Source organism: Anoplopoma fimbria, chromosome 16 (genome assembly GCF_027596085.1).
Source record: "Anoplopoma fimbria isolate UVic2021 breed Golden Eagle Sablefish chromosome 16, Afim_UVic_2022, whole genome shotgun sequence".
NCBI lineage: Eukaryota > Metazoa > Chordata > Actinopteri > Perciformes > Anoplopomatidae > Anoplopoma > Anoplopoma fimbria.
In genome coordinates, this window is record NC_072464.1 from 23,239,463 (window position 1) to 23,264,214 (window position 24,752).

The 24,752-nt window shown below is 36.2% G+C and overlaps 2 protein-coding genes across 2 annotated transcripts in view; one reads left to right on the forward strand and one right to left on the reverse strand.

Annotated features, from left to right (window-relative positions):
• gdap2 (ganglioside induced differentiation associated protein 2) overlaps positions 1-10,978 on the reverse strand; it is a 33,954-nt gene extending 22,976 nt beyond the window's left edge. The window contains exons 1-6 of the mRNA XM_054615857.1: positions 10,906-10,978; positions 10,688-10,778; positions 7,510-7,637; positions 6,184-6,403; positions 1,661-1,800; positions 346-499 (exon numbers count right to left, since the gene is read on the reverse strand). Coding sequence (XP_054471832.1) covers positions 346-499; positions 1,661-1,800; positions 6,184-6,359 — 470 coding nt within the window. The 5' untranslated portion in view covers positions 6,360-6,403; positions 7,510-7,637; positions 10,688-10,778; positions 10,906-10,978. The remainder of the gene's footprint in view (positions 1-345; positions 500-1,660; positions 1,801-6,183; positions 6,404-7,509; positions 7,638-10,687; positions 10,779-10,905) is intronic.
• On the forward strand, positions 10,707-24,637 carry wdr3 (WD repeat domain 3). The gene is made up of 27 exons (XM_054615265.1): positions 10,707-10,783; positions 12,825-13,026; positions 13,112-13,321; positions 13,450-13,568; positions 14,434-14,512; positions 14,689-14,784; positions 14,876-14,980; positions 15,168-15,269; positions 16,110-16,210; positions 16,333-16,446; positions 16,539-16,769; positions 16,866-16,959; positions 17,820-17,921; positions 18,052-18,134; positions 18,588-18,726; positions 18,836-18,892; positions 19,580-19,680; positions 20,083-20,194; positions 21,408-21,542; positions 21,622-21,672; positions 22,484-22,549; positions 22,647-22,739; positions 22,848-22,898; positions 23,008-23,051; positions 23,158-23,286; positions 24,187-24,280; positions 24,371-24,637. The coding sequence occupies exons 2-27, from the start codon at positions 12,853-12,855 to the stop codon at positions 24,524-24,526; spliced, it is 2,838 nt and encodes a 945-aa protein (XP_054471240.1). The 5' UTR covers positions 10,707-10,783; positions 12,825-12,852; the 3' UTR covers positions 24,527-24,637.
• Positions 24,638-24,752: the final 115 nt, after the last annotated feature.

Consider the following 24,752-nt stretch of genomic DNA (forward strand, 5'->3'; position numbering starts at 1 on the left):
CCAATATTCAGCTGAATAGGGTTAAAAAAATAAATTAACTAAAAGATATCAACATGAAACTTCCTCAGTTGATTACTAACATTAAGACAATTGTTTTTTGTATTACAAGTTTTCTAAAGTGTAATATTGAAATATGCAAATGAGGCATTATCTAATGGTAACTTTTGGTGAATTTAGGAGAAATGTACAAATGCAAATAGACAAAGTAGTAAAATAAAAGCAACTAAATGTGTATTTTGGGTGTGTTCTTTCCACTAGTCTGACAGAAGACATGTTATGGAAGCAAAATAGACCAAACATCTTGACATTAAACAGATCACTTTGTGTATTTGATTGAGTTCTTACGCGGCCAGCTGCATGGTGTTCCTGTAGCAGCTGAACAGCGAGCTCTCTGCAGCCGTCCTGTACTTTGTTTTGTACTTCGGTCCGACCGTGTGGACGATGAACCTCGCTGCCAGGTTGAAGCCTTTGGTCAGCTTTGCCTCTCCTGTCCGACATCCTGCACGCAGACACGCAAATTATTAGATAACATTTATTTCAAACATGTTACATGTAATAAAACAAAATAGGAATAAACAATAATTACAGTAAACAAATTCTAAATAAACTAAATAAATAAAAAATATGAAATGTTCGAAAAGGACCAGGCAGGAGTCAATATTTTCTACCCTTTTCTAGGATTTAAAAAATGAACCTAATGTTCATGACATATACATATAAATAATCATCTTTATATATATATATATATATAAAAAAGAAAATAATGTTCTCAAAAACAATCATTATACATTTCCTAAATTGATTTATGTTTGAACTTTGCTTAATTTTTTCATCTAAAGTTTCCATAAATTCATCCGAAAAATAAATAAATATTTTTTTGATTACATTTTTTTTATTATTTCTTGCTTTGTACGTTGTTTGTGTAGTCTTATATTCTAACAGATCAATGAACTTAAAGCACCCGACTTTAAAAACAATTAATTTGGCACAAGAAATTACATGAAGTCTTTATGAAAGATAAATCAAACTGTATTTTAGTGCTAAATGTAAACAATGATGTATAAACAAGCTTTGATTTTCTAACATTATCAGCTTATCGATTTTCATTGTGAATTAGAAAATGTTCGGCACCAAAAACAAAATTGCTTTTTCCGATATCTCAAACCCTCTTCAGGTAAAACTAAAACTATCTGCATAAATTCATAGATATATATATACATATATACATACATTTATATTATATATATATAAAAAATATACATTTTTATTCATGACTACTGAGCAGCTCCATTCACTGAGGAAGGCCATGAAATGTGGCGGAAAGCTTTGGAAACAAAAAGGAAGTTGTTCCTTTTGTTGAGAGTTCTCTGTCATTTGTGGGACGTACACTATCTCAAATGATAATATGCATTACTTTATTTGAGTTTTTCTCAAAGCTTCACTTTGCATTTTCTTTCTAAAAGACAACATCCAGTACATCAGAGCAGCGATGGCAGTTCGGACCCTTTTCATCAAATCCAGCTGAGCATCATGTGACCTGTTTCGTCTCCATTGAAGTCACATTTTATGGTTTCCCATTGACATTCACGTCCTCCACCTCCAGACTCAACAGCATCGTCTCAAACCTTAACTTTCAGGTTTTTTTCACCCTCAGCTCTACCTTTGAGTTTGAGCAGCTCGTCTCGTAGCTCGGGTCCGGCCAGCTGGTGGACGCTGTCGGACACGGGGTTCTTGTCGTTGAGATACTCGTTGCTGGTGTTCAGGATGGCGGTGCAGTTCAGCAGGGCGATGTCACCACAGCTGTACATAAGGGAAAGATAATAATAATAATAAACATCATTAAATCACATATTTTCTCTCGTTTAAATCAAGTAACTACTTGACTTTTGATTTCTAACGTCTAATGTTTGAGTCTTAGATTCCCCTTCGGATATTTTAAAGCTTTATTATCAAAACAGAAAGAACACAACTACACAATAAACAGGAATGAAAAACTATTCATTCCTGTTTATTGTGTTCTTTCTGTTTTGCAGATTGTGTTTCTTGTGATTACTTACTGATCTCTATCTCTTGGAGAAAAGAACTGAATTTGAATGAGACAGCAGATTAGAAAGATTAAAACAAAATCTATACGTTTAACCATGTAGGCACAAACACATGTACAGTACATGTTATCTGGCTACAAAATACTACTTTTATAATACTACCCAATTTTGCACAAATATCAGAAAGAACTTTTGATCATACCGTTGTGTTTGGTAGGATTTTGTAGTAGAGTCCTAATGTGATGTTGCTGCTGGTGTGCACTCTCATATTGCTTTATTCACTATTTCATTTGTAAAGCGCTTTAAAAAGGTACTCAAAGGCACTTTACATGGTAAAGAGAGAAACAATAAAATAAATAACAATGTAAACAAGGTAGAGAGATGACATTATAACAGAAATAAACAAAACAACAAGAAGAAAAAAGACATGCATAAGTAGCATCACAGGTTGAAAGCAGATTTAACCTACTTCAGTATTTAATGCATTGAATCCCCAAATATCAGGTCAGTAAAGCTGCAACACATTTACCTTGAAGATTTAGACATTTAGCCAAAGTAAAGTGTATTTTATTGCTTCAGTAAATGCATTTCTTCACTCTGCAGCCCTCAGTGGTTTGTTTGGAAAGAACAATGAGGAACTATGTGTTGAAAGCGTTTAGTCACAAGCTCAGCACCCAGAAGGAAGAGGGTTTTATCTATACCACATCATCCCCTTTAGGTTAATAAAAAAAGAAAACGACTCTTACTGAGGAACAGAGCTGCTATGAAGGTTACAAACACTCCTGATGAAGCTAAATGACGTCAAGTAGCAGCTTTACACAAACTGATCTACGGCAACAAAAGCATTCCCGTCTCACCCTCCACCCATTTCTAATAATAAAATACATGTACGAGTTATAGTTAGCCGAGTGTCACATCTAATTGTTCATGATACTAGAGGCAGCATTTCTAATGTGGTAAAGAATTGTTGACGTGTTTGACAGAAGCAACAAGAGTCTGAGAGTGAAAGTAGAGGTGTTGTTTGGTGGTTGGGTTGTAAAAAGGTCAGATATGTAAAACAAACTGTGTTTAATGGAAGCTGATAACACAACACAGGAAACTTATTTCACAGCCTATTAGAGCCAAATCATTGGCAACTTGTTTCAATAATATACAAAAGCAAAAACTTGTTTTTAATAATGTATATTGTATAATAAATCTGCATAATTTTTTGTCAATATCGGCCGCTCTTACAGGAGTTACAATAGTACATTTGTTTTCATTTAACTGTCAAGTGAAATTTAAGCAAACATTAGAAATGTCGCATAAAAAAAGCCAAGAAATGCAAATTACGTGCGTTTTCATCGACTTGTTTGGAAAGATTAAACGCGTTAACAAGTTGGCGTTTTAGGCTACGCTTTATGCATGGCTGTGATCCGCCAGTTAACAGAGTAGAAGAAGAAGAAGTGGCCGAATAACCAGAAAGAAAAGAAGTCGGATAAATCATATAATCCTCTACGAGAGAAAAATAGAGAGGGGTCTTCAGGAGATTGTTTTAACTGGCCAAGTTTTAATTGTTCTTTCATGATGTTTTTTATGTCCACACAGATACAAAGTTTAAAAAAAATCGACACCTTGGACGACCTCTTCAAAAAATATCTGTTTTAGTGACCTAAACCTCTGCTTGTGTCTGAACGAGAGGCCAAAGGGTAGAAGAAAATATCAGTTTAAAAATATATCTGTTTACATGTAAAAAGGGCCTGAACGATATAGAAAATAAGTAATATTTTGTTTTCTACAGCATGATGCTTTATTTAGAGAAATAAAAATATATTTAAATTTGATAAATATGGATTATACACAAATATTGAGACGGCTGTTCACAAGCGAAACATATAAATGAACCAGTTATTTGGAGAAAGCCTGGAACAAGAGAGAGAAAAAAGCTCTTTACTGAGATAATCTGTAGATATTTAATGTTTTTTTTGTCTGTTTGTTTTATTTTTGCTTTGTATATGCAACACCAGAAGATATATAGAGGTGTCTTGTCCAAATGTTTGGCATGATACGGAAATAAAATGAAAGAATCAATGATATTGGCCGATTCCAAAAGCCAAGTCGGATCGGTGCATCCTGAAGTTCTCTCTTAAGAAGCGATATTCGTGGTCACGAGGTTTAAAGGTGCCACTGCTTGAGGAGCTCCGGTCACGTTAGCAGCAGCAGGAATGTTCAGAACAAGGCTCTTACAGAGAAAACACGCTGCCGAGTCAGACTACAGACGGTCATGTGGTCCTGCTCAAAGACGACTTATGAGCCGGTCTGGACTCTGAGCTGATCCGGGAGAGAAACGCAAAGAGACAAAACCTAAAATAAACGCTGCTTATACCTGATGAGTTTCAATCTCTTCTAGGATTTTTCTTCTTTTTTTTGCTTTACTGTCTTTACAGTGTATTATTTACTATTTGTATTTATATCAAAGCTCATAAATTCTACTTTAAGCTTAAATGCAAGTGTTGAATGCAGGCTGAACAACTCAGGATCTGGACTTTAGTGCTGCAGAGTGAACATTGATTGAAGAGTGCAAAGGTCACAAGAAAGGAAAAAGGAAAGCAAAAGCATGTAGTATAGTGCTCAAATCGAATGTGATATTTGACAAGTTTTAAACCCCAATAAAGCAGACAAATTCAGTCTTATGTGTTAAATATTAACGTCCAGTCTTGATCATTTTATAACGTAATATATTACTCTTCTTCCTTCAGTCTGCTGACTTTAATTTTTTAAATACAAACTAATGATTTTAGACAGAAATAAGGATTTTAAAATACGTTTCTCATGTGGTGAATGTTTCGCTTTTAAAAGCCTGATGAATTTGTCAAAAAACTACAAGTTCAGTTGACAAACTACAAACCTGTCTGACTGACATTATTCACTGACACGCTTCAGTAAGTGGAAAATGTAATTCTTTACTCAATATGAAAAGTGTATTTGTGGCTTCATCAAAGGCAAAAAAATAATCTCATTGTGATGAAACATTAGGACTGCAAAATTAGATCAGATATGAATCATGATTTTTGATTTTCAAAATTAAATGAACGATAACGAGGTTTAAAATTCTCCGCTCATAGAAAACTCTGCTGTGCATCAAATCAAGCGCTTCCAACGTACGATCAGGACGTTTTGGCTTCACTTTATGGAGCTGTCATTTTGCTGTAGGTGCACAAATGCAGCAGCAGCAGCCTGTGAAAGAATTTACAGAATGTTGCAGCTACAGAATAGAAGAGGAACCTGATGTTTATTTAACAGGAAAAACAAAATGTAGTGAGTTCAGGTGAAGGAGCACCTTATGTCAAGTCTTATTTTAATGCAAAGTAGCACAACTTTAAAGGGAAAACAGAGCTGTGTTAGATTCATCTAATGAATATTATTATATCTTAAAAAATTGTTTTTTTTGCGGAATCTAAGCAGAAACAGATGTTTTGACGTGTTGACGCAGGTGAGAAAACTGTAACTTAAAGCTACTACGAGGAACTTTCATTTAGTGTTGATTCTGGCGGTCCCTGTGGACTAAAGTGGTAGTGTTTCTGAGAACCAGAGTCCCTTTAGAAAACCTCCAATTTTACTGCAGCAGGGTCTGACAGTCTGCCGCACTCAGTCTCTGCTGGATCTGGGTCTGTCCACGGTGGACTGGTCTCTGCTGGATCTGGGTCTGTCCACGGTGGACTGGTCTCTGCTGGATCTGGGTCTGTCCACGGTGGACTGGTCTCTGCTGGATCTGGGTCTGTCCACGGTGGACTGGTCTCTGCTGGAGTCTGGTCTGAAGGAGTTTCTGGTGAACCTTCATGATTTCATCTGGTTTCTCCAGAATCCGACCCGGTGGCTCCGATGACGAGCTTTAAGAATAACTTTATAGAAACAGACGATCTTCTCTCTGATGGTCTGGTTTACTGATGGAGGTCTATAGAGGACCAGGACTAAACTGAGACTGATCCAGAACCAGATAAAAGTTCCTCACAGTAGCTTTAAAGTTTGTTTATTTATATTTACATCCATTTAAAGATGATATGATCCTCTACTGGTGGAGATACTTTTTTCAGCCCTTTATTGAATCAAAAGGAGATTTTCAACAACGTTTTGAGGAAACTGAGAGGATGTGACTCACAAGAGGATGATCTTGCGGTTGATGTCTGGTCTGAAGGGGAAGGGCGAGGTGAAGGCCTGCTGGTCGTCGCTCCGGTGCAGCGGCGTCTCCTCGCCGCCGTCCTCGCCGAGCTGCTGCTGCCACGTTGGGAGAGTCTGGATGTCCACGAACTGGGAGCGAGCACCCAGAGGATCCATCACGCCTCCGGGTCCGAGGGCTGACGATGGAGACCTCCAAGCAGCTGAACAGAAAACAGAGAGTTGTTCACGTCGGCTCTGATGGAGGTTCATCTCAGGATACAGTGACGGAGAGGCACTAATCAATTCATTTGATTGAATCAAGGCTTCACCTGCTTTCTTTTTTTTTCATTATTCGTTAATTGCATTAAATATAATTTTCTAGAAGCCAAGGTGACGTCTTTAAACACTTTTATGTTGATCAACTAATCAATCAAGCAACTAATATTTTCACTTTATAATTTGATTTATTAATAATTTCAGTAATTAATGACGCAGAAACGCCAAATAATTTACTGGTTCCACTTTCTAAAATGTCCTTTTTCCAACATTAAAGCTCTAAAGTGAAATTGATTGTTAGCTTCAGACCAAACTGAAACTATACCTGCTTAATTTATTGATCAGCTATTGTCTAATTTTCCCACATTTCCCTGATAACTGTTGTTTATTGTTTATTTATAAGTCCAGAATCTACAGATGTTACATTTACAATGATAAACAGCAGAGACGTGGTTCACACCGACCAGCTGGAACCAGTAAAAGTATTCTAAATATTTAAAACTTTAAAATAAACAAAAATTATAAAAAATTATATATATATTTAATTTGCCTGATAAATGTATTTTACAGCTCTTTACGGCTTCTATAATAAATTTAAAAATAATATAATAAATGAGATAATTTGCCAGTTTTCTCTCGGTCATATCATTGTAAAATCAAAAAACTATTAAATGAATTAAATATTAAATCAATACAAAATTAAATCAACCCAATTCTAAAATCAATTAACAAACATAAAAATATCAAACATTTATGACTCCCAGCTTCTCAAACTAGAATATTTGCTGCTTTTTCTTCACTTTGCATCACCATAAACTGATTAAATTGATCTTGAGATTATTGTAAAGGGAACAACAGTCATATATTACTGCATATAATAATAATTATGAATATAACCCTAATCTATCTTTATTATAAGAATGTATTTCTATTTTTATGTATACATTATTATGACTTATTCACCACTATGCTGCTGCTTCATTACTGGAAGCAGGGCTCCATAATTTAGCATTAAATTAACTAAAATAAGAGCAAACAGTGGAGCACTCACCTTGCCTGTTGTGTTTCCTGCAGCCAGCTGTGATGTGCACGACACAAATATAAACTTTAATGATCAATAAAGCCTGTCAGGAGACTGTGAGTCCTCAGGATGAGCTCTGGTTCCTCTGGGTTCTCATTCTAAGGAGAAAAGATGCACAAGAAATGGTCAGAAATGAAGTTTTAAGGTGGAAGTCAGTCAGAGTTACAATGTAGCCAGAGAGCTGCTGCTGCAGAGTCAAGCCTGCAGGAGAGACAGCAGCACATCTGGTTAACGACTTCACAATAAAGGTCCAAGGATGACAATTGTTTTGTAACACTAGATTGTGCAAAGGGGATGCTTGTTTGCTTCGTTCAGTAGTGTTATTAAAATGGGAATATAAAAAGGAATAATATAATATAACACATACAACATGTACAGCAGAGAAAATACAGTATAAAGGCCTTGAATAAAATACAATAAAATAAATGAATTAAATGAATAAAATAAAATAAAATAAATGAATTAAATGAATTAAATAAAATAAAATTAATAAAATTAATAAAATTAATAAAATTAATAAAATAAAAAATTAAATAAAATAAATAAAATAAAATAAATAAAATAAATAAATAAATGAAATGAAATAAAATAAAATAGAATAAAATAGAATAAAATTGAATAAAATAGAATAAAATAAAATAAATAAAAATATTAAATATAAAATGAAAACCGCAACCCTTAACAGGATAAGCGGTTACGGAAAATTAATGTATAAAAATTACCTCCAAATTACTAAGAAAATCCTCTACATACATGCATTAATTAATGGTAATGGTAATGGACTGTACTTGTATAGCGCTTTTCTAGTCTTCCAAAGGACTCAAAGCGCTTTTACATTACTAATCATTCACCCATTCACACCCATTCATACACTGATGACAGGAGCTACCATGCAAGGTGCCACCTGCCCATCAGGACCCTAACTCACATTCATACACATTCATACACCACAGGAAACAGCCTGCGGGAGCAATTTGGGGTTAAGTGTCTTGCCCAAGGACACATCGACATGGACTGCCAGAGCCAGGGATCGAACCGCCGATCCTCTGATTGGAGGACGACCCTGCTCTGCACTGAGCCACAGCCGCCCCACCAGATGTCTCCAACTACACAGAAAAGTCCATTCTCAAAAGTATGTCTGCATGCTGGGGGTTTTAAATATTATGTTTTAATTGTTTTAATTGTATTTATATAACATTCAAAAGTATGTCTGCATGCTAGGGGTTTTAAATATTATGTTTTAATTGTTTTAATTGTATTTATATAACATTCAAAAGTATGTCTGCATGCTGGGGGTTTTAAATATTATGTTTTAATTGTTTTAATTGTATTTATATAACATTCAAAGGTATGTCTGCATGCTGGGGGTTTTAAATATTATGTTTTAATTGTTTTAATTGTATTTATATAACATTCAAATTTCTCCTGCTTTTGTGAAAAATATACTTTAAAATAAAATAAGATAATCCTTTATTAGTCCCGCAGCGGGGACATTTACAGGATTACAGCAGCATAGATATAGTGCAAAACAAGAGACATAATAAAAAATAAAAATAAGTATTATAAATAAGCAAATGAGCAATAAAAAAACTGTAAAAAACAGTAAAGAAATAACTAAATATAATATATACAAACATTTATCTTTTATTTTGTAGGGGCGTATACAGTACACTTCCGGGTTTGTTCCTGCTAGTTCTACGTCACTTGACGCATCTTTTCTAATCAGCTGACTAATACGCAAAAAACACTTCCGCTTTGGCTGTCGGGGTCACGTGAGTCGCAGACAAAAGCAACAGAGAGAAAAAACATCGAGCAAAGAAAAATAAAAAAACAGAAACAAGATTAAATTTTTTCTCACCACAGTTATTTGTGTTTCATCACTGCTTCTATTTTTAAATTATATTAAAACAGATATATTATATCTGATAATATAAATATTTCAATTAAGAATCCTCAGCTTGGAATTAAATTAAAAATCCTGAATATTAATGAGCTGATTTATCTGAATGCAGTTAAATTATTCTGTAACTTTGTTCTTTCTTATAATATTCAATTTGTTTTAGATGTTTTGTTTTTATGTCAGCATTAACCCATCAACCCTAACCCTAACCCTAGTTCAGCTGGCAGGATAATTTATTATTTTAATAATAATAATAGTCATTTTTCATGCAAAAACATTCAATAGTTGCAGCTTTACGAATGTTTTATTAGGATTTGCTGCTTTTCCTTTGAATCATTGTTATAATTAGTAATAAAGTGGACCATTGGTTGGATGAATGCATAAGTAATAATAACTAAATTAATTGTTTGAATTGAATCATTGTTTTTAGGTAAATAAGAAGAAGATTAATTCAGAATAAAATAAATAAACTACAACAGTAAAAAAATGAATGCATAAGTAATAATAACTAAATGATGTAATATATAATAATAACATATATATTATTATTATATATTTAAATATCCACTGTGACTGTTATATTATATAATAATATAACAGTCACAGTGGATATTTAAATCATTTTAATACTTTATGTTTCTGACTATATTTATACTTTAACTTGAGCCACATATTTTGCAGGATTTTTCCTTTGTAACAGAGTATTTTTACAGTGAGGTATTAGTTAGTTAGTTACTATTTTAATAATCATTATAGTCATTTTTCATGCAATAGTTGCAGCTTCACAAATGTTTTATTAGTATTTGCTGCTTTTCCTTTAAATCATTGTAATAAAGTGCACCATTGGTTGAACAAAAAAAACATTGCGTAAGTGTCACTCTGGGTAATTTTGACGCCAATTTTTCACTATTTCTACAAACCAAACAATCAATTGGAGGAAAAATAATAAGCAGATTAATTCAGAATAAAATAAATAACAGTAAAACATTTTTTTTAAATGAATGCATAAGTAATAATAACTAAACTAACTAAATTAAGTAATATATAATAATATAACAGTCACAGTGGATATTTAAATCATTTTAATACTTTATGTTTCTGACTATATTTATACTTTAACTTGAGCCACATATTTTGCAGGATTTTTCCTTTGTAACAGAGTATTTTTACAGTGAGGTATAAGTACTATAAGTAAAGGATGTGAATTATTATTATTATTATTATTATTATTGTGAATACTTCCTCCACCTCTGACCCTTCGCATCGACGTCTCTGGGATCGATCTGTTGGTTCTGAGTCATCAGCTCCGTCAACACAAGTGAAGCGAGCGGCCACGTTTCTGAGGTAAGAGGAGAAATCAACCAAACAATTAAACACGTCACGTAAAAGAAACACATGTTGCGTTCATGTTAAACGCGTACAAACATACATGTACATTGTGTAAAGATGTAAAGAGCCACGTTTACCCAGGAGCTTCTCCACGTGGGTTCAGGATCCAGCGCTGTGTCGATTTGGTGTACAGCGTACCCTGAGCGGGCGGGGTTTGGCGCGAAACAAGCGCTGGGATCGCTTAACCCCGCCCACCCGGGCTAGAGGGTGCACCGAAACAAGCGCTCCTCTGACTAAATGCACTCAGCATGCTGCAGGAAGCCAGAAATGCATTAAAACTGAACATTTAGGGTTATTATTGATTATTTAAGAGCAGAATATACAAATATACTACAGTGTAGGAATACTCTGGTACTAGTACAAGTACTGCATTCATAATAGTACTCTAGCAGCATGAATACACAAGTATTCAACAAAGTAACACATTACTTATTGTGCAGAATGATTCATTTAAGATCCATATATGATGTTTTACTGAATTAAAAATGTGTTCATGACTTTAATGCTGTAGCTTGTAAACTTAGGGTTCATTTGAATGTATTTGTTGTATTTTTGTTGGGTTGCTTGATCTGAATTAACACATATAACCATTTATTAGTTGATATTGTTTATTAATCTAACTGTAGAGTAACAAAAGCTGTCTAATAAATGTAGTGGGGTAGAATTATAAAGTATCAAACTATAAAAACTCAATTAAAGTACAAGTACATCATAATAATATAAAGGGCAGTATTAGAGTAAATGTGGGGTTCATTATAATTTATTAGTTTTTTGGGGTAGCTTGATTTATATTTATATATCACCATTTATTAGTTGATATATATTGTTATATTGTTACCTTAGAGTAATAAAAGCTGCCAAATATATGTAGTGGGGTAAAAATATAAAGTAGAATAAAATAGAAGATCTCAAGTAAAGTAGAAGTACATCATAATAATATAAAGGACAGTATTTGAGTAAATGCTTTCCTACTTTAATGCATTAATAATGTATTAATGTATCACACTGAGGTCAGTAACATATTCAACATTCTGTTATTGTGTGTTATTACATAATAATTTGAATTATATCAGTTTAGACGCTACATAACTTAAATAATAGTCACATTGCCCTGAAAATGCCCAATAGTTACGTTTACATTTTGTATTTTAATGGAGAAAATATAAATATAAAAACACTTATGTTATAACTGTATACTGTACATTTTTTGGACAGTAGTACGTGGATACTTTTGTGTACTTTTGGTCTGAACTCCTGAGTTCCAATGAAGGACAAATCTTCATGCTACAGCTCACAAAGACATTTTTATGCAGAAGTGTATCGATACAGAAGTGCAAAAATATTGCGATACTATGCTGTATTGATTTTTACATCAACACCTCAAGTAATCAGACTTTTTTTTCTTAAAAAACTGATCAATCGATTATTAGAACAGTTGCCGCTTCATGTAACAGTTGATAAATAATCGATTTAATCGTTGCAGCTCTACATGCAGGTTGGATGATATTTAAGTGTGAATTACATTATCCTACACATGTAAATATTAGTCACTGCTGGCTGATTTATTTTATTTTATTATCAATATATAATGATTTCAAAGCACCTAAGAGTTGATTTATATATAACACCTTCTCATTCAACTACTTTGAAGAATGTAAAATATAAAACATATTCTGGTTTGTTGAGCATTTGTTTGTTTACCACATAATTCCATATGTGTTCCTTCATAGTTTGGATGTCTTCAATATTAATCTACAATGTAGAAAAAAATAAAAATAAAGAAAAACCATTGAATGAGAAGGTGTGTCCAAACTTTTGACTGGTACTGTAAGTTATAGCTATAGATTTTTAAACCAGACTTCCACAGAAATGAACATGTCTGTCTGTCAAACCAGCTGGATCATCACTGGGAAATAACCTCTAGAAAATAATAAAATAATTCAAATAATTCATTTTGTAATAAATCAAAGTCTGTCCTCTGTTCCTTGTGAAACAGGACTCCTCATCGATCGAGGCCTCCCATCATGGGGTTGACTAAGCAGTACCTGCGCTACGCCGCCAGCGCTGTGTTCGGAGTGATCGGCGGCCAGAAGGCCAACATCGCGTACGTGACCCTCCGCGGGGGGGAGAAGGGCCGCTACGTCGCCGTGGCAGCCTGCGAACACGTCTTCATCTGGGACGTCCGCAAAGGAGAGAAGGTGAGATTTTCTTTTTGATGGTGGAGGACAAACCGGTTCTGGGTCTAGAGCTAATTTTTTTGTTCTTGTCTTTTTTTCGGTCCAGGTCCTGATCCTGAAGGGCCAGAAACACGAGGTGACCTATCTCTGCGCCTCGCCGGACGGCATCAACGTCGCCGTGGGTTACGAGGACGGCGCCGTGCGGATCTTCAGCCTGCTGAACGGCGAGAGCAACGTGTCCTTCAACGGCCACAAGACGGCCGTCAGCGTCATGGGCTACGACGCGCTCGGAGCTCGGCTCGTCACCGGGTCCAGGGTACGACGGGAGGGGTTTTAATTAAACGTTGGTGTTAAAGTCATTTGATCCAGATCTGATCTACTGTTTGGTTTTGTTATAGCATGTGTTTATTAGCATTTCATTACCTTTTGTCTGTCCCTCTTCAGGACACAGATGTGATCGTGTGGGACATCATCAATGAGTCGGGTCTGTACAGGCTGAGAGGCCACAAAGACGTCGTCACTCAGGCGTTGTTCCTCAAAGACAGGAACCTGCTGGTCACCAGGTAAACAGACTTTTAACAACACATTTTTTTTTCTTAAAAGATAGGATAAGATGAAACAAAGCAAAACCCAACCCAAATTTTTTTATTTTATTTTATTTTTATATTTTTTATTTTATTATAGTTTTTTTATCTTATTTTATTTTTATTTTATTTTTTATAAAATATTTTATTTTTATTTATTTTTAATTTCATTTATTTTTAATTATTATTATTTTTTATAATGTTATTATTTTTTATTATTTTTTTTTTTTTATCTCATCTTATCTTATTTTATTTATCTTTTTTTGTTTTACATTTTGAAAGTAGAATTTTTTTATATATTATGATTTATTTTAATATATTTATTAGTTTATTTTATCTTATTGTTTTTTATTTTATTTTTAAAAATGTTTTATCTTATCTTTTTTTTAATCTTTTTTTTATTTTATTTTATCAAATTAAATTAAATTCCATTAAATAACATGCAATTTTTTCCAAAACAGAACATTTCGACTTTCAAAATGTTTTTCTATGAATATATTATATAATATATTATTGGGATAATTAAATTAAATTCCCCTATGTCATCACTGAACAATGGTTATGAGTTTGACTTTTAACTGCCTTTGATGCAACCAGACAGCCTTATTATAAAACCTTTATTAAACCAGGAAGTCACACTGAAATTCAAAACCTCATGTATGTTTGATGTGTGCTTTTGAAACAACATAATCCTGAATGTAAAATTGTCTTTTTTATATTTGAATCCGTGTGTTTTTTCAGCTGATAACCTTTTATAACAACAAAGAAATCTTTGGGCTTAACACAGTTAAAAACAAGACGTGCGGTGTTGCTAACACATTATGTTTTTGTGTTTTGTTTACAGCTCTAAGGACAGTTTTGTGAAGTGGTGGGACCTCGACACACAGCACTGCTTCAAGACCATGGTGGGCCACCGCAGTGAGGTGAGGGCTCCGTCCTATATACACATTCATTAAAGAAAACAGCCTGTTGAAGCGTTCATATTCTGTCAGATCTGAGCTGGTCCTACCTGGATGAATCCCTGTGACGGTGTGTGTTCTCCTGTGTGTGTGTGTGTGTGTGTGTGTGTGTGTGTGTGTGTGTGTGTGTGTGTGTGTAGGTGTGGGGCATGGTGCTGCTGAACTGGGAGAACAGGCTGTTGACGGGATCAGCAGACAGTGAGCTCCGAGCCTGGGACATCGACTACATGCAGGAGGTGAGGAGGAACACCGGTTGACACTTTGCATTCAATAATAATAAAAAATGATGTTTCCTCAGATGTTGTAAAAGTCTGTCTGTCTGATCAGGAGAAAGCTGTGGGAGAGCCCAAAGAGAAGAAGGGGAAAACTCTGCTGGATGATGACGATGATGATGAAGACGATGAGGAAGGGGTGGATGAAAACGTCGAGGAGGTACGACAGCTAATGTATTCTTGTGAGAAAGCACTGTAGAGTATATGGATATATGAATACTGTTTTAACACAATATCAAGTAATGCATAAAGATAATATCTCTGCATGGTTTGAGGTCAAAAATCCTGATTTATAGAAACATAACATCCATTAATATTCGTCCTCCTCTGTCCCCTCCGTCTCTCAGCGGATCCTGAGTTGTAAGAAAGCCGGTTCCATCCTGAGAGAAGCCAGAGACCGAGTCGTCTCGATGGCGGCGGACGCCAAAGGCAGAGTCATCGGCTGTCATGTGAGTGATGACGCTTCTTCCCGTTCCCTCAGTGAGATGGTGAAACGTCTGGAATACACGATGCAGAAGATGTCAGGGTTCCTTCAAGGGATCGTGAAAAATAGAGGAATTTAAGGAACCAAACTTAATGCATATAGGGAATGTTTTTAGTTGTTGAAAGTTCAATACAGACGGTAAAACAACAGAATTAACGACTTGTCTTGGTCTAAAAGAAACACGGAACATTTTGTATTTCGGGGTTATTATAAGAGCCTTGAAATAATTGAATTGCCAGAAAATGACGTATTCACGGTCGGCATGTCTGGTGTGAAGGGTCTGCAAGTGTTTCGGCACTTTTTTCATGCACATCTGCATTTTTTGTAACTTGGCACAAAACTCTCACAAATAGTTCACAGATAAAAACACTATTTAACATCTGGGGATTTTACAAATGAGGGCAATTTGTTTTAGATGCTTTAGAAACAGGAAGTCTTTAAAAATCTACATTTGAGGACATATTTTGCAGCCAAATCAAATAGTTTACAGGATATTCAACCTTTGCTTCTTTATAATGCGTTTAATACTTGACTTGTTTCTTTACAGGGCTTTTATAAAAGTAATAAAGTAGTTTATGAATATGAGATATGAGTTTACAGATGATTACAATCCCTCCTCGTCATTGTGGAGGTTGGTTTATGGTGTTTTTGCTGGTTACACATACAGTCCATGTGCAGATCTCTGGCATCGATCAATGGGTTACACAGCTAACCCACGCCATCTTTGGAGGCTCACGCTGTGGTGCAAAGCAGGAGTATAAACAAATCTTTATGCTCCACATGTGCTCTTTTCATCTTTCTTCAGGGCAACGATTCAGTCCTGGAGCTCTTCACCGTGCTGTCGGAGGAGGAAGTCCAGAAGAAGATGATAAAGAAGACGAAGAAAGCCAAAAAGAAGGCAGCGAAGTAAAGACGGTTATTTCTCTTTGGTTCATTTGGAAGCTTTACGTGTTGCGTCACTTCCTGCTCCTCCTTATAGGATTTAAAGTACTTTAAGGTTTGTTGTGTCTCTGCTCCTCTTGCTGTAGAGCTCAGGAGGATGCAGGCGAGGAGGCGGTGGAGCCGGTGGAGCCGGTGGTAGAGCGGACGCTGCAGGACGAGATCCTCAGACTGACCAACATCAAGGCCTCGGCTAAGATCAGGTGAGCGTGAAGCCAAACGTAGCGGAGACGTGAGCGTGAGACCAGCGGGTGACATACTCACTCCCTGACTCCTCCCCCCCGCCTCCTCTCAGGTGGGTGGACTGCCTGTCGTGTGCCGGCGGCGAGCTGAAGGTGGCGCTGCTGCTGCAGAACAACACCATCGAGACCTACAGCCTGAAGACCTCGGACCGGATCCCCGCGGCCAATAAGACGGCTCGCCTCACGCTCGGAGGCCACCGCACCGACGTCCGCACGCTGGCCTTCAGCTCCGACAACCTGGCCGTCCTCTCCGCCTCCGGGGACACGGTCAAAGTCTGGAACAGGTGAGGAAGAAAAGTCTGAATGTGAAGAAGGTGAAGAAACCGATAGAAGCTGAGTGGCGTGTTTTTAACGTGATGTCCCTCCTCGCCGTTCTTCAGGTCGACCCTGCAGGTGATTCGCACCATGGCCTGTGAATACGCACTCTGCTCGCTCTTCGTGCCTGGAGACAGACAGATCATCCTGGGAACAAAGGTATTGAAATGCTGCTGTTAAAGAGTTGTGTTTTATGTTTCAGTCTGACATTGAAGTTCACCCTCTGAACCCAAAAAACCTACGGCGGGATTGAAAAGCATGTTTTCTTTAAATAATCCCCAAAACTGCATTGTTTATCACAGTCAGAGGCTGTAAGAAACGTCATTATCGTCAGATTTTCATCTTTCAGACGGTCCTTGAACACGTCATGTGTGACAAACACGTCCATCTGAAAAAAAACAACCAAAACAAAGCTGAAAATTGTGATATTTCATCTAAAACATTTTATTCTACATGTCACATTTAAAATCTCGCCCCGAATAAACCTTTTACTTTAACCAGATTCTGTAAAAAACATTAAATTCCATGATTGATTCACTTGAGACCAACAGTCTTGTGACAAAAATTCCGTGAAACTCTGGATGAACTGCAGACTGCTGAACGAGGAGAGGAGAGGAGAGGAGAGGCTGGAGATAGAGGTTGTAGAAATGCAAATAGCTTAAATAAATAGCATACCTATCCTCCATTTTTATTCCAACATTGGTAACACTTGTGGGCACTTGGTGAAATGTTGGATATTTGGATTTTTGTAAAAGAAATGATCAAATAAATTCAACATGCGTTTTTTCTTTCTCTTGTGATTTATGTCATTATAACTGTTATTCTGCACAACAGACATCTTTGAGTTCTCTCTACTTCTAGTCATGATGGTGTTGTCTCCATAGAGATACAGGACTTTTATATTACAGTGAAAATAAAGGCCACAGAGAGAAAAATGTGACATTGATGTGATTTAAGGACAGCGTTTCTAGGGTGTTAAGAAAAATATTTTCTAATTCACATTTTGTTTTTCCCATCAGAGCGGGAAGCTGCAGATCTTTGAGTTGTCCTCAGGAAGCCTCCTGGAGACGGTGGACGCCCACAACGGATCTCTGTGGTCCCTCTGCCTCGCCCCAGACCAGGTAAACCCACTACCTGTCTACAGTCACACCTGTCTAACAACTGTTTTTCTTATTACCTTTAACATAAATCAGAGAAAATAGCTGTCTTTTCTGTGCTTTCTCATTTGCTGTGTGTGTTTGGTTCCTGCAGAGAGGGATTGTGACAGGAAGTGCAGATAAGACGGTGAAGTTCTGGGCGTTTGAGCTCATAAAGGACGAAACGACTGCACAGAAGTAAGTCATCACTTTATTAAATGTTCAAATTATTAGTACGGTTCATTTAGGATGATGTCATAAATCCCTGCAGCTCGAAAAAAAAGTCCTCAACTACAACAGAGATTTTCTCTCTTTTCTAATTCTAAAAAAAAGTTTAGTTCAGCTTTTACAAATGATCTCAAGTCACGTCAGAATACTTAAAAGTGTTATAATGTTTTTATTTCTATTTTAAATGTTAAATGTTTTCCAGCTCTTTAATTATTTTAATTACACTTAAAATGTAAAATGCATGCTTTCTTCATGCCACTTTTATTTATTTGATATGTAAAAGGAAGGTTTTTCTGTTTTCATTTTTATTTATTTTTATTTTAGCTACATTGTGTTTATTAATTGTGCTACACAACTAAAGATTATTACATTATATATCATTAATAGAGGATCTTTTTACTTTGTGTGTGTGTGTTTGTTCAGGAGGCTGACATTGAAGCACTCACGCACTCTGCAGTTGGAGGAAGACGTTCTGTGTGTGAAGTTCTCTCCCGACCACAGACTGCTGGCCGTCTCTCTGTTAGACAACACCGTCAAGGTTTTCTACACAGACTCACTAAAGGTACAGACGACATCAGCGTTAATCAATAAAATAAATATGCTATTATTATTGCTTCATTATTCTTCTGATAGATTCTGTTGTAACTGAACATGTCTCCCTCTGGCTGCAGTTCTTCTTGTCTCTGTACGGACACAAGCTGCCTGTTCTTTGTCTGGACATCTCACATGTGAGTACTTTCAAACTCTCAGCAAACTTGTCTAAATCCACTTTAAAGTATTTTAAATCAGCATCGTTTACATCCATGTTTACTTGCTAGCACTCTTCCTTTTCTTTTGTTGTTGTACATGATGGTGTATTTGTCCTTAAATGTCATTATAAATATAGCACTGGTATGATGACTGAATGGCGTAAACTCAACCACTCTGAAGTCGATGTTAACCGTCAAATATTCTAAATGTTTTCTTTTTTACTTTGTTGTCATCTATGTGTTTTGTTTTTTTGCTGCAGAAAACACACAATTCAAATGAATAGAAAATAAATGACTATATTTGTATTTAAATACTCACTTTGATTGAAATAAATGTTGGCATTATTAGTTTTAATGAGGTATGACCTTTGATGATTGATTCCTTTGATGATACTTTGACCTTCCAGAGTGTGCGCCCTTGTGTAAAACATGCAAATAGTCATTTTTTTAAGATCTGGGCACAAAACGTTTGCAGGAAAGGTTTGACTGAAGAAGTGTACAGAGTACCATTACCCATCCCTATTCATAGATCTGCTAGAGGTAAAAAAACAAAAAACATCATTAAAAACAGGAAACCTGACTGACTTCTTGTTGAGTGAGATGAGGTTTTCACGTCGCTGTCTCTTCATCAGTTCGTTGACTCTGACTTTGTGTTTCGTTCACCAGGACAGCACGCTGATCGCCACCGGCTCCGCCGACAGAAACGTGAAGATCTGGGGTTTGGACTTCGGCGACTGTCACCGCTCCATGTTCGCTCATGACGACAGGTAAACAAACGCCCGACAACTCTGACCCGAAGAACCCAAACATGTCATGTGTTCATTGGAACAATATTTAATGAAATCATTTTCTAGTCTGTCGTGTTTTCCAGCTGTGACTTCATGTGTTGTGTTCAGGGACTCTGTTACCTCGGACTGCCCTGTGACTTCACACCAGCTGCTCTTTCATCTGTTCTCTCACGTTGTCTTTTCTTGTTCTCTTCATATTTAATTAACTTTTCAGCCTCTGTGATCACTTAGTTTTACCGTCTCTCGATGTGTTTTTCTCTCTTGTCCGTCCTCATAATTATTTTCTGCTCTTCTTTGTTTCTTCCAAGCCGCTTTTCTTTTGTCTTCCCTTCTTTAATAGCTTTTTTATTTACTTTCTATGTTATTTCTTCTCCTCCACAGCGTCATGTTTCTCCAGTTTGTCCCAAAGACCCATCTGTTCTTCACAGCAGGGAAGGACAAGAAGATCAAACAGTGGGACGCCGACAAGTTTGAGCACATCCAGACGTTAGAGGTGACGCTGCCCTGATATTTCTGAGAACATCTCAGACGCTGAAATGAAACGCTGACCGCGCCTCGTTTGTCGGATGCAAACCAGATTTTATCAAACGGAGTCCAAAACTAGATGATGCGCATCGAGTGACAAATGATCTCTGGATCAGTGGTGTTGTTAGGGTGTTACTAGGTGGTTTCTGCATCATTAGCATCTGATATGACAGTACATACAAGTACGTTTACTCAAGTACTGTACTTACAGTTACTGTGAATTTAACACCGATGCCTCTATGTGACCTACATAAGAAAACAAAAATGAAAGCTTGTCTTCAGAGTCAGATTCCAATAGATGCTAACACTTTTGTACTCTTTCTTAAAGGCACAGTGTGTAGCATTTAGAGGTATCTATTGGCAGAAATGGTGTGTTATCACCTGAGAATAAGAACTGTTTATCTCTATATATATCCGCCGTGTTTCTACAGTAGCCCAGAACAGACAAACCAAACACTGGCTCTAGAGAGGGACATTTGTGGTTTTTTGCTTTGGCAACCGTGGTTCTCTTACATGCTTGGCACACAGAAGTTTCGGTTGGTTGCAATCTGCAAACTCAACACCAGATGGCGCCAACTCCTACACACTGGCCCTTTTAAGTAAAAGAGTATTTCTAGACTGTAATATTACTACTTTAACTCTCAGTAAAATATCTGAGTACTTATGTCACCTCTGGTTAAGATGGAGGATTTTTAATTGGTAACTATTAATATTTGCAAATACAAATTAGGCATTTTTATTTTTAGTCTACTAGTTGGTGCTCAGTTTTTTCTGTTGTGAGATTGGGATGAAGTTGGTCAAAACAAAGATGGAGTGTTGGTCAGTTCATCGGCTTGACTGACAACCCATTTTGCTGCAATACAAATGATTAAAGAGAGAAATAATGTCTTATTAGATAGCACAAATGTTGACTAACTACATCATTTGCAGCTGAAAATAGGTAATAAATGCAAATATATGTTTCGTAAATATGTTTAAAATCGCGATAAGATCGTATCGTGATAATATAGAATCGTGATCATTTGGTATCCTGATAATATTGTGTCAGATCTTGATGATATCGTATATATTTGTATCGTCCTCTCGTCCAATCATAACTTCACACATGATACATTTTTGCCCCTGCAGCATAAACTGAAAACCTCCATGCTGACCTCCTGTCTTCCCTCTCTGCTTCACAGGGCCATCATCGGGAGGTCTGGTGTCTCGCCATCAGTCCAAACGGAGACCACATCGTGTCGACGTCTCACGACAAATCCCTTCGTCTGTGGGAGAGAACCAGAGAGCCCATCATCCTGGAGGAGGAGAGGGAGATGGTGAGGGGGAGGACACCGAGAGTCAGACAGATATTCAGTTTATTTGTGTTTCTAAATGACCCTGTTTTCATTTTTACAGGAGCGAGAGGCAGAGTTTGAGGAGAGCATAGCCAACGGAGAAGCTCCCGTGGTGAGCACTACGTTTTCATATTTGTTTTTACTATCTACCATTACATATGCTGCATCAGTCCACACTTTATGTTAAATTCACAGGCATAAGAAGATATCAGTTGACATTTGTTTACAAAATAAAACAAAGATTCTTTCATTTTTAAAGATACCGAAAGTTGCCAGAATAAAAAATTAATAAATTACTCTATAAATAAATGAATTATGCCATAATATGTACCAAATATAATATTGAAAGTAAATGTAGAAAATTCATTGATAATTACTTATTTACATTTTTAGCAATTCGCCTTTTCATGTGCCGTCCCACTTAACTTTCCCTTTTATATATATATATATTTTTTTAAATGTAAATATGTATTTTTGCATTTAAATATTTTTTTAATAAACAAATAAAAAGGAAAATAAATATATAGCAGAATTGATATAACGGTTAATAAATAAAGAATAAACGGAAAATTGCCTTAAATTTATGCAACATTTCATTAATTAATGAATGCCTACATTTATTTTTAATAGCATATTATTTAATTTATTAAGTTGTTTTTTCCCAGCCTTAGTCTTCCATCCATTTTAGGGCAATGACCTTTAATTGGTGCACAGAAACACTTGAAATTGACACTTTTTAGGCATCTTCATCTTTTTTTGTGCCAATTAAATAACCGTTTGAATGGAATCTATGGTCAACAAGCTGAATTTATGGATCATGTCACCACAACATTTTTAATTAATTGGGCTTCCTGTTTTAATCAAAGAACAATCAGTTCTACTGGATGTATGTATGTGATGCATTCTCTTGTTTTCATCTTCAGGTCCCTGGAGAGACTCAAGGAGAAGCAGCACCGGCCGCCAAGAAGACCGTCGAGACCGTCAAAGCTGTGAGTTGTTGTTTGATTAACGTCTTCAAAGACTGCAGATGAATAAGTTGTGTTTAATGTTCTTTGCTGATGTTATTGTGTGACTTTTGTTTTGCAGGCAGAGCGAATCATGGAGGCTCTGGAACTCTACAAAGAGGAAAACAGGAAGCTGGAGGAGCATAAATATGCCTGTATGACCGCAGTGAACAAGGTAGAGACATAATCTATTTTATACCCTCTGTTGTTGCCCCATGTTTGAGAAATTGTTATTATTTTTGGATGCAAATTTGCAAAAACAGCTGATTTTGTTGTTTTGCAGCTTCCTCTGCCGAAACCGAATCCTATCCTTGTAGCATTTGGAAACATTTCAGTAAGTAGAACACTGACGACAAACATTGATTTTAATAATAAAATTAAATATATTGTTTTTATGCTGTTTTCAGCTGTAGGGTCTCAGTCTGTCTTTGTCTTTTCTTCAGGCGTCCCGCTACGTTTTAGACGTGATAAAGAAGGTCAGATCGAGGTAAGACGTGATGTTTCACTCTGATTTTACCCATAAAGCCTTTCACCGTCTGCAGTGTTTTGTGCATATTAAACACAATCTGTGTTTTCTTGTTTTTCCCCCGCAGTGAGCTGGAGGTTTCTCTGCTGGTGTTACCGTTCCCCTACGTCCCCCAGCTGCTGACGCTGTTCAACAGCTACATCCAGCAGGGCCTGGAGGTGGAGCTGGTCTGCCGCTGCCTGTTCTTCCTCCTCAAGTAAGTGTGTGTGTGTGTGTCTGTGTGTGTGTCTGTGTCTGTGTGTCTGTGTGTGTGTCAAAGAAAAATGAGGTTTGGTGGTTAAATTAAATAAATGAGTCAAGCGTTCAGAGATCTGGCAGCTTGTCAGAGAGAGAAAAAGAAAAACATGACGAGCTGAGAAAAACTTAAAAAAGGTTTTGAAAATAAAGTTATTTAATTAGTTTAATTCAAATACCGAGCTGCCGTAAAGCTGATTTGTGAATGCATTAACAACATTGTGTGTGTCTGAGGAATGTATTTAACTCGCATCTAAAAATTGACAATTGATTTATTCACTTAATTGTCTAATTACTGAAAACTACAAGAAAATGAAATCTCTCAGTATGCATTATTTTTGCAAATTAAAGCATATTAAACAATTCTTTCAAATATATATTTTAAGAATTTTGGTTTAGAAAATTTGAATATATATATATATCTTTTATTAAATAATAATTATCCATAAAAAGTATAATTACACAGAAATATTGTTTTTGTGAATAATTAAAAGTAGAGCTTAGCAATATATTAATATAATATCAACTTAGATTTTGGATCTTAATATGGTGTTAGTTTTGTCTTTTTCCTGGTTTGACAGTAAAGTGATGTCATTAACTGAATTTATTTGCTTTTATCCACTTAGTCATTATAGCCACATGACTGATTATTTATCAAGAAATCTTATTTTGTGGATATTCTGTAGAAGCACCAATAGTGAATCGTACAATATCATCTCAAAATGAATTGAAGATTTTGATTTATCCCTAATTAAAAGAATCTCTAGCTTATTTTTTGTAGTGAATCTAATTATAAATGTAGATCTGCCGTCGCTGCTGTAGGATGTTCTGGTTCTACCGTACTCATCCGTTTCTCTTCTAGGATCCATTTCGGTCAGATCTCCAGTAACCAGATGTTGGTGTCCGTCATAGACGATCTCCGGACCAACACCGTCTCCAAAGTCCAGGAAATCAGAGTGAGTAACATCTGGAGAAGAAAAATAAATCTGTAACGAAGAAAAGCTGTTTAAACTTTTGTCCTCATCACTCGTTTCCTCTCGTCTCAGGACGTGATGGGCTTCAACAGCGCGGCGCTCCAGCTCCTCCAGCGGGAGATCGAGAGCAAAGAGGACGTGATGTTCTTCGCCGACGCCACGGGTCAACTGTCGCAGAAGAAGAAGAAGAGGAGGAAGAGGGAGAGAGCCATCCTCACCATCGCTTGATTATAAAGGACTTTTTTCTTTTTCCTGTTTGTGTATAAACATCAGAGGTTTAAACTGTTGGATTTTGTATGTTTTTCAGTGACACACTTTATTTCACAAATAAAAAATGCTCATGAAGTCTGTGTCAGTCCGAACTTTACTTTGTGTTTAGGTTTCCAAGCATAACAAGCTGTTAGTTTACATTTGTTTATGAGGAAACAACCAGAGATCCTTACAATGTTATGGA

What these genes read in the sequence shown, in the direction of transcription:
- wdr3 (XM_054615265.1), top strand. Translation starts at nt 12,853, where the DNA reads ATGGGGTTGACTAAGCAGTACCTGCGCTACGCCGCCAGCGCTGTGTTC. An exon ending in GGCTCGTCACCGGGTCCAGG is followed by an intron (nt 13,322 to 13,449) that starts GTACGACGGGAG and finishes GTCCCTCTTCAG; the next exon opens with GACACAGATGTGATCGTGTG. An exon ending in TAGCATTTGGAAACATTTCA is followed by an intron (nt 22,899 to 23,007) that starts GTAAGTAGAACA and finishes TCTTTTCTTCAG; the next exon opens with GCGTCCCGCTACGTTTTAGA.